Source organism: Necator americanus, chromosome V (assembly GCF_031761385.1).
Source record: "Necator americanus strain Aroian chromosome V, whole genome shotgun sequence".
NCBI lineage: Eukaryota > Metazoa > Nematoda > Chromadorea > Rhabditida > Ancylostomatidae > Necator > Necator americanus.
In genome coordinates this window covers 25,625,575-25,638,158 of record NC_087375.1, presented here as the reverse complement: position 1 = coordinate 25,638,158, position 12,584 = coordinate 25,625,575, and the positions used below count along the sequence as shown (strand labels likewise).

The 12,584-nt window shown below is 46.2% G+C and overlaps 6 protein-coding genes across 8 annotated transcripts; 3 read left to right on the top strand and 3 right to left on the bottom strand.

Moving 5' to 3' along the window:
• Window positions 1–3,926: 3,926 nt before the first annotated feature.
• On the bottom strand, window positions 3,927–4,415 carry RB195_015181 (uncharacterized protein; the record flags this gene model as incomplete). Its single annotated transcript, XM_064205768.1, has 1 exon — window positions 3,927–4,415. One exon carries the CDS (start codon window positions 4,413–4,415, stop codon window positions 3,927–3,929), a length of 489 nt encoding a protein of 162 aa, XP_064061649.1.
• Window positions 4,416–4,466: 51 nt separating this feature from the next.
• On the bottom strand, window positions 4,467–4,823 carry RB195_015180 (uncharacterized protein; the record flags this gene model as incomplete). Its single annotated transcript, XM_064205767.1, has 1 exon — window positions 4,467–4,823. The coding sequence occupies one exon, from the start codon at window positions 4,821–4,823 to the stop codon at window positions 4,467–4,469; it is 357 nt and encodes a 118-aa protein (XP_064061648.1).
• On the bottom strand, window positions 4,467–6,484 carry RB195_015179 (uncharacterized protein; the record flags this gene model as incomplete). Of its 2 annotated transcripts, XM_064205766.1 has the most annotated exons (3): window positions 4,467–4,768; window positions 4,851–5,394; window positions 5,441–6,484. In XM_064205766.1, 3 exons carry the CDS (start codon window positions 6,482–6,484, stop codon window positions 4,467–4,469), a joined length of 1,890 nt encoding a protein of 629 aa, XP_064061646.1. The 2 variants fall into 2 exon arrangements, with proteins under 2 accessions (XP_064061646.1, XP_064061647.1); XM_064205765.1 differs by lacking the exons at window positions 4,467–4,768; window positions 4,851–5,394 and having other exon boundaries at window positions 5,405–6,484.
• A 2,543-nt stretch (window positions 6,485–9,027) lies between these two features.
• On the top strand, window positions 9,028–10,903 carry RB195_015178 (uncharacterized protein; the record flags this gene model as incomplete). Of its 2 annotated transcripts, none has more annotated exons than XM_064205763.1 (2): window positions 9,028–9,641; window positions 9,775–10,903. In XM_064205763.1, the coding sequence occupies 2 exons, from the start codon at window positions 9,028–9,030 to the stop codon at window positions 10,901–10,903; spliced, it is 1,743 nt and encodes a 580-aa protein (XP_064061644.1). The 2 variants fall into 2 exon arrangements, with proteins under 2 accessions (XP_064061644.1, XP_064061645.1); XM_064205764.1 differs by having other exon boundaries at window positions 9,760–10,903.
• Window positions 10,904–10,946: 43 nt separating this feature from the next.
• Window positions 10,947–11,834, top strand: RB195_015177 (uncharacterized protein; the record flags this gene model as incomplete). Its single annotated transcript, XM_064205762.1, has 1 exon — window positions 10,947–11,834. The coding sequence occupies one exon, from the start codon at window positions 10,947–10,949 to the stop codon at window positions 11,832–11,834; it is 888 nt and encodes a 295-aa protein (XP_064061643.1).
• A 124-nt stretch (window positions 11,835–11,958) lies between these two features.
• Window positions 11,959–12,336, top strand: RB195_015176 (uncharacterized protein; the record flags this gene model as incomplete). Its single annotated transcript, XM_064205761.1, has 1 exon — window positions 11,959–12,336. One exon carries the CDS (start codon window positions 11,959–11,961, stop codon window positions 12,334–12,336), a length of 378 nt encoding a protein of 125 aa, XP_064061642.1.
• Between the last annotated feature and the right edge of the window lie 248 nt (window positions 12,337–12,584).

The following is a 12,584-nucleotide window of genomic DNA, read 5'->3' as shown; positions in this document are numbered from 1 at the left end:
CCATTCATTTCTTCCTCTACCAGTGTAAACGGACGAACCCGGAACGCTGTTTCTTACGACGGCTTCTGTTGCAGTGCGCCAGATTCTTGGGGTGATCTCTTTAAAGCATTCAAAAACTCTGAAATCAGCTCAGTAATGATCAGTGTAGGTTTGAAATCTTCGAAATCAGCGATCAGGATTTCAAAATTTCAAAAACTGCATAATGGTTGAAATAACTGGAAGTCGGAATCAAAAGGCTAGGGTTATCTCTTCTTTGATTTCGAAAATGTGTTAAAAGGGTTATAAGCAGAAGGGGTGTATGATCTTTAGTCAAGTGAATAACGCTTAGGCTTTTTCTAAAGCTTTGAAATCCCGCACAGGGAACCGAGAAATATTAGCAAGTAAAAGAAATCAAACAAAGAAATATTAGGCAGCGATAACTTTTTAGTTTTACACACGTACGATTTTGAACCAAATATGTAACGTTAACATTAATTGCTTTCCAAAAACAATTACACAGTTGGTTGACCTTAGTTATGCACAAGGTTAGATGCGGAAAAATAGCTTGTCTGCTGATGGAGTCTGAACTGCTGTCGTCACAGGATGTTGCCTATTGCACGACAAGGATGAAATCCACTGGAATGAAGTTGTTTTGCTATTAGATTTATACTTTTCCTAGGCAGGAAGTGATGCGGCTAAAAGACAATGGAGAAGTAACGGTCTTCTCCTATATTAGATCGAAAGATGCTAAAGAGTAGACCGATTACTTGAGTTCATGAATAGTTCTTAGCCGTCTTTTGAAAATTGGAAATGCACACAGAAACTTTGAAAAATGTTCGCGTTTGAAAGAAGACTTTCCGCTGTACCAGATACTGTTATTCGGACTTCCAAACAGGCACCCAGTCGCTATCGCTGAAGAAATTGTTGTCTGGATATGGTTTTTGAAAGCGGAGATAAGTGTTACGGATCAATCAATAACATATTCTCCATGTTCAACTACTTTTCAACACCTTTCTGCCATCGTTTAGTCGTTTTCCGATGCCTCTTATTGCTTTTTTTCATTTCTTGTATTTTGCTCGTGTTCTCGGAGGTCTTTTCTGCTCTTCTTCTGAAACTTTTTAATGCTTCATTTAATTCCGTCCTTGCACAACACAAATCTCAAAAGGAACTCATGTGGCGTTATCACCGCGATTAAGTGCAGAAAAAGAAAAGGTCGAACTTGCATTGTTTTGTCTGGCTGACACTCTGTTTTAGCGACCTGGAAAAAAAAATAAGTGAAATGGAAATGTTAGAATACCATCATCTTCTTGAGCGACGAATTCTCTATCAAATCATATGAAACATCTTAGAAGTACATTTTGTCTCTAGGTGCAATTTTTACGTGAACGAAGAACACTCGCGACTTATTCCTCAGCCGAATATAACACGATGTGTGGTGGTACTGGTCCTCACAAACATCCTCTTGTCGATATTTGCTGGAGACCGATCTTTTTACACTTTCCGTCAAATTCTGCTTTCATTCGTTCTCCTTGGCTGTTGCTGGGTGTTGTGAGAGCGATGCCAGCGGAAGGTAATGTAGTGGTGTAACTGCGACCCATCAGCTTTCGCTCCCATACTGTCCCATTCCAATCTCGCTAAAGTTCTGGATATTCTGCGCGTGAAAGTGTCACTCGAAAATTTCGGTCTTTTCAATCCATGATCTCCTTGCCGTGCTGGAGGAAACGACTGGTTTTGGGTCATGCAAGATACGGGTCTAGGATCTAACGGAGAAGACTACAAACATCCGGCTTCGTGCTCACCTCTTTCATCTTTCTCCTATCTCTTTCACCGATTTTCCTGCCTCAACTGATCCTCTAGGGATCTAGGCTCTTCGAAGACAGGAAGTAACGCGGTTAGCATCATTGGGCGCTACATCAAAAATCCAACGAGTCTAGGAGTATCCCTTTTCACGCAAGGAGGAGATGAGGTTCGAATTTCTGTCTTAAGCCAGCACTAGAGGAATTGAGACGCAGTCGCATTTGTCAAAAAAGGTAAAACGAAGTGAGGCAGGCATGTGTGTGATCTGTTAGGTTGGGGAATAAGTTCGTAGCGATTCTTATCAAGGACATTCATTTAATCAAAAATCATTAATATTAACAATAAATTAATCGATTATGTATTCGCCGTTATTGTTTGCGACCTCCTCCCACCTCTCGACCAATTTTTCTATGCCGTTCCGCCAAAAATTGCCCGGTCTGATATCGAAGAAGTCGTTGAGCCAGTTTTTAAGGTTGTCTTCATCGTCGAAGGAACGCCCTTATATGGTTCGACAGGGAGCGGAAAAGATGGTAATCCGTCGGGGCAAGGTCCGGAGAATACGGCGGACACTGAACGACCTCCCATTCGAGTTCTTGGAGTGCGGTTTTGACGACTTGTGCAACATGGGGCCTGGCGTTGTCGTGTAGTAGTATGGTTTGGCCTTGTCGGTGGGGTCTTTTCAGTCGCATAGCCCCTTTTACGCGATGTAGCTAGGCTATGTAGAGCTCCTTAGTGACCGTGACATCCCTTTCGAGCATTTCCCAGTACACCATGCCTTCCCAGTCCCACCAAACACAGATCATGGTCCTCCTTTAATGGAGGTCAGGCTTGAATATCTCGGCTTTGGAATATCTCCTGGAGCGATCCATTCTTTTCTTTGCTTCATCCTTCATTCTTCTCCGTATACGTTACAAATGTCCCGGGCTGCTTCAGCAGCTTTTTGGCCTCGATGAAAAGCGAAGAAGAGCAGGTGTCGAATGTTGATTTTTACCTCCCGGATACTCCATTTCTAAGCCTAAAAAGTAATTAAAAATTAAATTACTCAAAAAGTCTATTAAAATAGTTTTGTAGAGCAGAAAGAGCTCTATCGAATGAATGTTATAAACTTTGTCAAACAGCAAAAAAAAATCGGTGTAAAACAGAGAAGATATAAAAACGCTACGAACTTAGTCCCCAACCTAATATTTCTTGAACTTATTGAAAATGACCACAATAAACGCACTGCAGAAGAACTGCCGAGTGAATGCTCAAATATTTTAATGCTGAAAAGGATCAGCTTGAGAAAAAGTTATTGGTTTTGCTGTACCATAGATAATTTTTTCAGACCCCACTTTTTCACTTTTGGATAGTTTCGTGAATTCGTACGGTTTGGTTTATTGAAAAAGGATTTTGGGATGCAAATAAGGAATGTACCGCTTTTGTCTCCAATGTCTACGCTCCTGTTCATCACATATCCTGCAATATCGCGCTCAGTCCGGGTGTGTTTGTGTGTGTTTTTCTGTCTCTGTGTCACAAAATTCATGAGGAGAGGTAGACGGGTTCAACAGCGTTGAATCGGTAGACCGGCACCACAACTTACTTACTTACACTGATAAAGGGAGAGATGAATAAAATCACCCTCTTCCCCACAAACTACGACCCCGTATAGGCAATAACTTACTTACTTAATCGGCGGACTAATGTCATCGCCTGACGCGATTACCCACTTCTTCGCCAAGGTGTGCCGTCCTTGAACATAACTCTACCCAACCTTCTCGATCTTCTGCGAGAGCTTGCACAGAATCAGTCGCTATTCCATATTCTGCAAAACCTTGCGTCTCGCCTGAAATGCCTATCCACGCCGAGTGTCCTCAGATCCTCTTTCACCACCTCAGTCCGAAACTTCCAGTTCGTTTTTTGGCATCCAGCTTGAACGCGACAATCTCCTCAGAACTCGTTGAACAAAGCGATCTACCGGTCTCCTATATATGTGACCAAAGAAGCGAAGACGATTTACTTTAGCCAATTTCGATGGCGGTGTAAGATCTTGCTATCTTTTACGTGTCATTCGCCGGTATACCACATCAATCTCTGCGTAAAGGTCTTCATTGTGGTATATCCTAAGCCAAAAGTAGTCGAGCTGCCTTCCAAGCGGCTTTCGTTCCGTGCAATCAATTCTCTCCATCACTGTAGATGGTGCTGCCCAAGCCTCCGATCCGTACATACATCAGGATGGGGCGAATTACGGATAGGTAGACTCGCAACTTAACTTCGTTGGTGATGGGGGTCGACCACAGGCATTTCGTTAAGGAATTGAATGCGGAAACGGTCTTAGCGCATCTTTGCTGAGTATCTTTCTCGTAGCTGCCGTTGTTCTTCAACGTACAGCCCAGGTAAAAGAACTCATCGACGAGTTCTATCGGTTGTCCGTCCACCCTGATTCCCGTTCGTGGTCTCGAAGAGATCCACATCTGCTTGCATTTATCAGGGCGTAGGCGTAGTCCATAGGCTGCAGCCAGCTTCGATACAAGGTTGACAACATGTTGAAGTTTCGTACTGCTTTCCGCGAATATAACAACAACGTACTCGAGATCGGTCAAGGGGAGTCCTGATGGTGTTGGAATGATATCGGCAAGACACTGATCTACTGTTCTTCGCATAATGTCGCCGATGGCAAAATTGAACGGGAAGGGTCCTACCACTGCCGCTTTTCATACTCCAGTTACCACCTTAAACGGTGTTGTACATCCGGCTAGTGTTTGAACTGCAGCGGCTGTTCGTTGATTCATGTCATCAAGCAATCGAACGAACTTTCCTGGTACTCCACAGGCGCAGAGCGCGTTGAGAAGACGGCCTCGATGAGGAGAGCCGAAAGCGGCTTCAAAGTCCAGGAACGCTAGTTGCATTGGCTTTGAATACCGCTGCCAGATTTCGATAACTCTCCTGACGATGAACACCTGGTCAATCGTAGGTCGGCCAGGACGAAAGCCAGCTTGCTCGTCGCGCGTTGTTTCTTCGCGATGTTTAATGAGTCGGTCCAGGATAATTCGCTTCAAAACCTTGTACATGCAGCTAAGAAATCCCTCGATAGTTACTTGTTTCTAGTTCCGTGACGGATAACTTCTTGTGGAGGGGAATTATGATAGCCTGTCTCCACGAATCAGGTATCCTTTCGTTTATCCATATTGAAGGGATGATCTTTGTCATCTCACGAATCCCAGACGGAGGGAGATATTTTAGCATTTCTGCGCTAATCCCGTCGTCTCCACCAGATTTTCCATTCTTCATTTTCTGAGTACAGACCAGGACCTCCGACTCGGTCGGTGGCTTCTCGTTAACCGCATATGTCGGTCTATGAACGTGTTCGAGTTCAGGAGCTGACGGTGCTAGCCGGTTCAGCAAGGTCTTGAAGTGTTTCTTCCAAATTGGAAGGGTTGCTTCACCGACAGCTACTCCATTAGCAGTGTTGAGGACATGGGAACATCTTTTCATTTTGCCGCTATACTGTTTTAGTAGAGCGTAGGCTTTCCGCGGGTTCCTGTTCTTCCACGCCTTCACAAACTCCATCGCTCTTGACGTCCATTCGTTACTGCGGTCTTGTTGCAGTTGACGACGCAGCTTGCTTCTAAGACGCTTTTCCTAGTTGAAGTCACCAGCGCTGCGCGCGACACATACAGAATTGTACCTGGGTTTTTGTTTCCGCAGATGCAAAGGCAAACTTCTTCTGCGGCAATAGAAGCGGGAGCGTTTCCCTTGCAGCGTCGTGAATGCAATTTGTGAAGGAATCCGCATCGCTAAGCTTCTTCCTGGTCCGTACTCCAACATGAATAGACACACGTTGGCGGAATTTTCTTCTGCATTCATCGTCTTTCATACCTGCCATGTCGATTTTCGGTTGAAGAGGAACTCCTCGGTTTCTCTTGTGGAATCGTATCTTGAAGCTGAGAAGAACTGGACGGTGGTCAGAGTCGAACGCGACGTCCCAAACAGCTCTAGATTTTCTGATATCTGACTGAGGAATGTTCCTCGACAGAACGTAGTCGAGTTGAAGTTTAAAAGTCCTCATCTTCCGCTTGCGCTGCTCTTCAGGCGTTAAAAGGGTTGACCCCTGCCACGTGAGCTGATGGCGTCGAGGATTCCTCTTGAACGTGGAAGCGATGATGAGGCCCGTCTGTTCGCACAAGTCGACCAGACGGTCACCGTTCTTCGACGTGCGCTCCGCTGCATAGTACCATTTTCCTAGCACATCGGATTGCTGTTCGAGTCCCATCTTCGTATTTGCGTCGATTCCGACAATGACCACCTGCTGGCTTGGTATTTTAGACATCAACGCATTGAGTTCATCATAGAAGGCGTCCTTACTGTTGTCTTCAGCGGTTTCCGTAGGTGCGTGAGCACTTACGATCCAGAGTTTACGTCCTCTGCGATCCCGCAGTCGTAGAAAGGCGCATCTAGACGACGTTGAGCCAAATTCCTCCACCAGGTTCTTGTAATCGTTCCTCACAGCTATCGCGCAGCCATGTACTTTCTTCTCATCAGCATCGCCCCAGTATATGGTGTAATTTTCGATGCTGATGACGGGCCGATCTCTCACTCGTGTTTCCTGCAGTGCAGCGAAATGCACATAGAAATATCGCAGAAGTCTGGATAGAGGGGCTTGTTGGAGTTCACTCGATAATGTTCGGCAGGTCAGCGTGACGAAACGAATGGTTGTTGCAAAAGATTCCATGCTCCCTTCAGGCAGTTAACCTTTCAAGTTATGGGCTTTGAAAATGTGCTGGATGACCGCACCTTTTCGCAACGTATGGGAATCTTTCGCCATACAGTGAGGGTTATATAGCTCGTACGTTCCCAATGCGTACACTAGAACGCCTGATTGCGTTTGGTTGAAGCAGGGCCATCACGTGCAGATAGCAATCAGAATTAGACGCTGCCCCCTGGCACCACAAATCAACAAAATAGGGTGGCACTGATTCAGGTGTAGAATTGATATATTGCGGCGCAGCAGTATCGGACAAATCCATGTAGATTTGGCAAAACTAAATGAGACGTTGTGAACTATTTCATAGCCGTGGAGACTGCATGTTTTATGTTTCGGCCCATCCGGATATCTATTTCCCTGCACGTTTGCCCCCGCTTGGTAAAATGTATTCTTCAGAAACTGGAAGCGCACATGCAAACGTTTGCTTAAATAGTATCATACAGCCCACAAAACCATATCTTTATCAGATGATGATGTTCACGTCGTTTCATATTAAGACATCAATCTGTGGCAATTGTTTGGGGGAGGGGAGGGAGGAAGGGAAACAAGAGAGAAACCTATACTTTGAATAACGGTTTCAAATTGCTACGGCTTCGAAGGAATAGAGCTGTAAAATCAAATTTTAAGGTTTCCCTAATGTAGAATTACGAAGGAGAGGAAGGAAACTACGAAATTTTCAATCTATGTCTGAATTTCTGAGGAGTAAAGAAACAGCGCAATGACAGAAAAAAGTGACGTTTTAAAATTTCTATGCGATGTGAGGACATTCAATTCTACCATTGAAAAGCTGCACCAGTGACTGACATACGCTTTGAACTGCAGTGCTCTGGCAGCTTAATATACTAATTACTTCTTATTATAGTTGAGAGCTAGTGTGATAAGATAACAAAGGAATTGAAGATAATGATGGTGTAAAATCTTCCTATTTTTTTAATGATTGACTGTTGAGATGATTTAGTGTTGTGTTTTGTGGAGATCTTCATGCCTATTTTATATCTATTTTATATCTATCTCATACCTAGATCTTCCTGCCTCAACTTTGTTGATGTTGTTGTTTTGTTGACATTATCTATGATATCGCAGAAACAGTTCATTTTGCTGTGGCATTTATTTCCCATCAATGATGCCTGAGAATTGGGTTTAACTTCCCATGTCTTCTTTCTGACAGATGCTAACAGCTGTAAAATGGAGAGAGGCGACGTCGAAGTGATGCGCGGTCAAAGACCAACATAATTGGGTGAGGCGTGTCACACGGCGTAGAGGAGTCGCCACTGAACAGTAAGGCGGATTCTACATTCTACATAAAACGACTCTACATAAAACACTCACTCATGCTCCAAAGGGAGAGAGAGGGAGAGAGAGAGAGAGAGAGAGAGAGAGAGAGAGAAAGAGGCTCCACTGAAATGATAACGATTGTAGGCATGACCTACTCACCTCTGAATAAAGTGCTTTGCAGATTTTATCCTTTTATAATAATTGCTTGCTTTACAACACTGTTCAAAGTGTGTAACACAAGAGAAGGTTAGTAACTAACGTGATCATTCTGCAATGACTACAAGGAGAAAGTGACTCCCCTCTTTTTTCAGTCAATTTAAAAACGCTGGTCTTCAGAGTTGGGCACGTGTTTCAAATAATATGTAGAGATTGTAAAAAATATGAGTGGTGCGAATGGAGTTTTTCGGTAAGTTTTTTTTTTGTGCTGCAGTTACCATTACCCTTCTAAAGCTGTATTTGCTTATGGATTGGAGTACGAATAAAAAGCTTGAATTTGATTTTGAAGAATTGGGGCCGCGTCCACAAACATCTGACTGCTACCTGCTCTTGGTGGCCCTGCTGTAACTAAACGCAATCAGGCGTGCGGGTGTAGGCATTGGGAACGTACGAGCTATATAACCTACACTGTTATATAGCAAAAAAAATCCCATACATTGCAAAAAGTTCCTGTCACCCCCAAAATCCATAAGCTGAAAGGTCAACTGCCTGAAGAAGCGTGAATTCTTTGGCAATACCCATTCGTTCCACGGATCTCCCTCACTAGAGGGATCACAGCCGGTTAGTCGCGAGGCTACGTGGCGCGTCCCCGGGTGGCGAATAGGGGGCTAATCGCGGACCAAAAGCGACCTTGCGCTTGCCCAGAGACGGAATTCCCAGGTGGTTTCAGGGGATGGACTCCCTGTTTCTGCTGAGCCAGGACTGACTCATGACATCCTTGTATCCCGCACGTCGGTCCGGCCAAAAGCCTGCAATCAAGTGACTGGGAGGTGCAAGGGAGGCGGTTTGGAGTCGCCTCCAACAAATAAGCTCCACATGTCCACACCGGGCGAACGAAAGTTCTCCCAGAAACTCATGGGACTAGAGGCTTGCAACCTGCCCATGGGTTTTAAAATTTTTAAGCAAAACACAGTAATAGAAAAGAGTCTCCTGATTCCGGAGGAAAGCCTGGTACGGTAGCGCCAGGTAGGACGGGGTTGCAGGAGTCATGTAGGCTACCAAAACGGAAAAGGACTAGGATGGCGATCTGTACTTATAACGCACGTACGCTTGCATCGGAAGCGGCCATCGAAGATCTGATGATGCAAGCCAAGAAGATCAAGTACGACGTCATCGGACTGACCGAGACGAGACGACGTCACCCTCTCAACGCCGTATATGAAACTGGAGAAGAACTGTTCTTAGGAACATGCGACTGTAGAGGTGTTGGTGGAGTTGGCGTCCTCGTCAACACGAGTATGGCAAAGAACATCGACTCTTTTGAACAACTTACGACCCGAATCGGACGTCTGCGGATGAGAAGATGTGGCCCAATACCAGCTTTGACTATCTTCGTCGTTTACGCTCCAACATCAAGCTACGAAGAAGAAGAAGTCGAAGCTTTCTATATGGACCTGGAGAAGTTCTACCAAGAAGATTATGCCTTCTACAAGGTCATAGTTGGCGATTTCAACGCTAAGGTTGGCCCAAGAAGAACGCCGGAGGAACTTCACATCGGGACCCACGGCCTACAATGGAATGACCAGGGAGAGAGGCTCGCCGAGTTCATCATGACGACTAAGACCATCCATGGGAACTCGCAATTCAAGAAGACGTCCTCTTTACGCTGGACGTGGGAGTCACCCGATGGAGGGTACCGTAATGAAAAATGCCACATCATCGTCAGTAAAGGGTTCTGCCTGACGGACGTCGCTGTTGTGCCAAGGAAGATTTTCCTTCACAAGGAGAGCAGAGAAAGCCGCCAAGTTCAGAAAGAGAAATCCCAGGACTACCATCAACTGGGATCTCTTCGCTACGCTGGCCGGCTTTTGGGAAGATTCTGCAATGGACAACATCGACGAGGAATATGACCGGCTTGTCGAACACCTTCACGACTGCGCGAAGAAGGCTGAGAGTTTTAAAACCACCAGGAGACGCCTGTCTCTTGAAACTCTTGAGCTGATACGCCAGCGTGGAGCAGCACGAGCCGCAGGGAACCAAGAACTCACGTCCGAGCTCGCAAGGCTTTGCCGAGAGGCGATAAAGGAAGACCTTAAAGAGAGAAGAGCAGAAGTACTGGCTGAAGCTGCAGAGGCGGGGAAAAGCATCCGCTATGCCCGTCGAGACTTCGCCAGTCGCAAGACGAGGATGACTGCTCTCCGGAACCCAAAGGGAACAGCCATTGCATCGAGAAGGGGGATGGAGAAAATCATCTACGACTTCTACTCTGATCTCTTCGACAGCCATGTCCACTTGCCTCCTCACCATCTGAGGGAAGATGGACAAGTCATTCCAGAGGTTCTCCCGTCCGAAATACGACATGCTATCATGTCGGTAAGAAATCGTACGGCACCCGGTCCCGACAGAATAAGACCAGAACACCTGAAGAGCCTTCCGCCAGTACTCATCAACACCCTGGCGAGGCTCTTTACACGTTATCTGTCGGAATGCAAGGTTCCTAAACAGTGGAAGACCAGCAAGACCGTGTTGTTGTATAAAAAGGGAGATCCACATGACATCGGCAACTATCGCCCAATCTGCCTACTGTCCGTCATCTACAAGCTCTTTACAAGAGTAATCCTTAATAGGATTGAAAAAGTCTTGGATGAAGGACAGCCATGCGAGCAAGCAGGGTTTCGAAAAGGATTCAGCACGATTGACCACATTCACACTGTTTCGAAACTCATCGAGGTATCACGAGAGTACAAGATGCCGCTCTGTCTCACCTTCATCGACTTAAAGAAGGCTTTCGACTCGGTTGAGACGGAAGCGGTCGTGGAAGCCTTGGACAACCAAGGCGTCCCTACTCAGTATATTAAGGTACTTCGAGAGTTGTACAGTAACTTCACGACCGGAATTTCGCCATTCTACAAGAACATCATCATTGACGTGAAGAGGGGGGGTCCGACAGGGTGATACAATTTCACCCAAAATATTCACAGCCACCCTCGAGAACGCAATGCGAAAGTTGGAATGGGACGACATGGGAGTGAAGGTTGATGGTCGGCAGCTACACCATTTGCGCTTTGCTGATGACATCGTACTGATAACACCTAGCATCAGCCAAGCGGAACGAATGCTGACCGAATTCGACGAAACATGTGGATGCATCGGTCTTCAGCTGAATCTACAAAAGACGATGTTCATGCGGAACGGATGGGTCTCGGATGCCCCATTCACGCTCAACGGAACGAACATATCCGAATGCACCAGCTACGTTTATCTGGGTCGGGAACTGAACATGATGAACGACCTGACCCCCGAGCTGGGCAGGAGGAGACGAGCGGCTTGGGGAGCGTACAAGAGCATCGAGGATGTAGTGAAGAAGACCAGGAACACCCGGCTCCGTGCTCACCTCTTCAACACCACCGTACTTCCTGCTTTGACCTATGCTTCGGAAACCTGGGCATTTCGCAAGCAGGAAGAAAACGCGGTGAGCGTCATTGAACGCGCAATTGAGAGAGTGATGCTAGGAGTATCCCGTTTCACGCAAGTGAGGGACGGGATTCGAAGTTCCCTCCTACGTCAGCGATCGAAGATTAGAGACGCCGCCGCGTTTGCCAAGGAAAGTAAAATAAGGTGGGCCGGACACGTGATGCGCTTTGATGACAACCGTTGGACCAGAGCCGTGAGCGACTGGGTTCCCCGCGATATTAAGCGCACTACAGGAAGACCGCCGACCCGATGGTCAGATTTCTTCACGAAGTCCTTGAAAGAAAAATATGATGCTCTTCGTGTCCCACGCGAAAGGAAGAACCACTGGGCTACTCTGGCACGCGATCGGGACAAATGGAAGAATTACTGGCGCCCGCTCGACCAGTTCGAAGATCAACGGGAGTCAAGGTGATCAAGGTGACCCATTCGTTTCGTCACGCTGAACTGCTGAACACTGTTTAGTGAACTCCAACAAGCCGCTCTATCCAGACTTCTGCAATATCTCTGTGTGCCTTTTGTTGCGCTGCAGGAAACGCATGAGAGACCGGCCCCTCATCAACGTCGAAAATTACAACAAATGCTGTAGCGATGTTGATGAGAAGAAAGTACATGGCTGCGCGATAGCTGTGAGGAACGACTGCAGCAACCTGGCGGAGGAATTTGGCTCAACGTCGTCTACATGCGCCTTCGTACGACTGCAAGATCGCAGAGGAGGTAAACTCTGGATCGTAAGTGTCCTCGCACCTACGGAAGCCGCTGAGAACAACACTAGGGACGCCTTCTACGGTGAAATCAATGCGATTATGTCTACAATACTCAACCAGCAAGTGGTCATTGTTGGAATCGACACAAATTCGAAAATGAAACTCGAACAACAATCCGGCGTGGTAGGAAAATGGTATTTTCCAGCGTAGCTCACACCGGACAACGGTGACGGTCTGGTTGACTTGTGTGAACTTAGACGGGCCTCAGCATCCCTTCCACGCTTAAGAGGAATCACCGACGTCATCAGCTCACGTGACAAGGCTCAACCCTTTTAACGCCTGAAGAGCAGCGCAAACAGAAGATGAGGACTCTCAAATTTTAGCTTGAAACTACTCTTAGAAGGTCCTAGAAAGGGGTGAATTTAATTATACATATTTTTCCAGCAGTTTAAAAATAG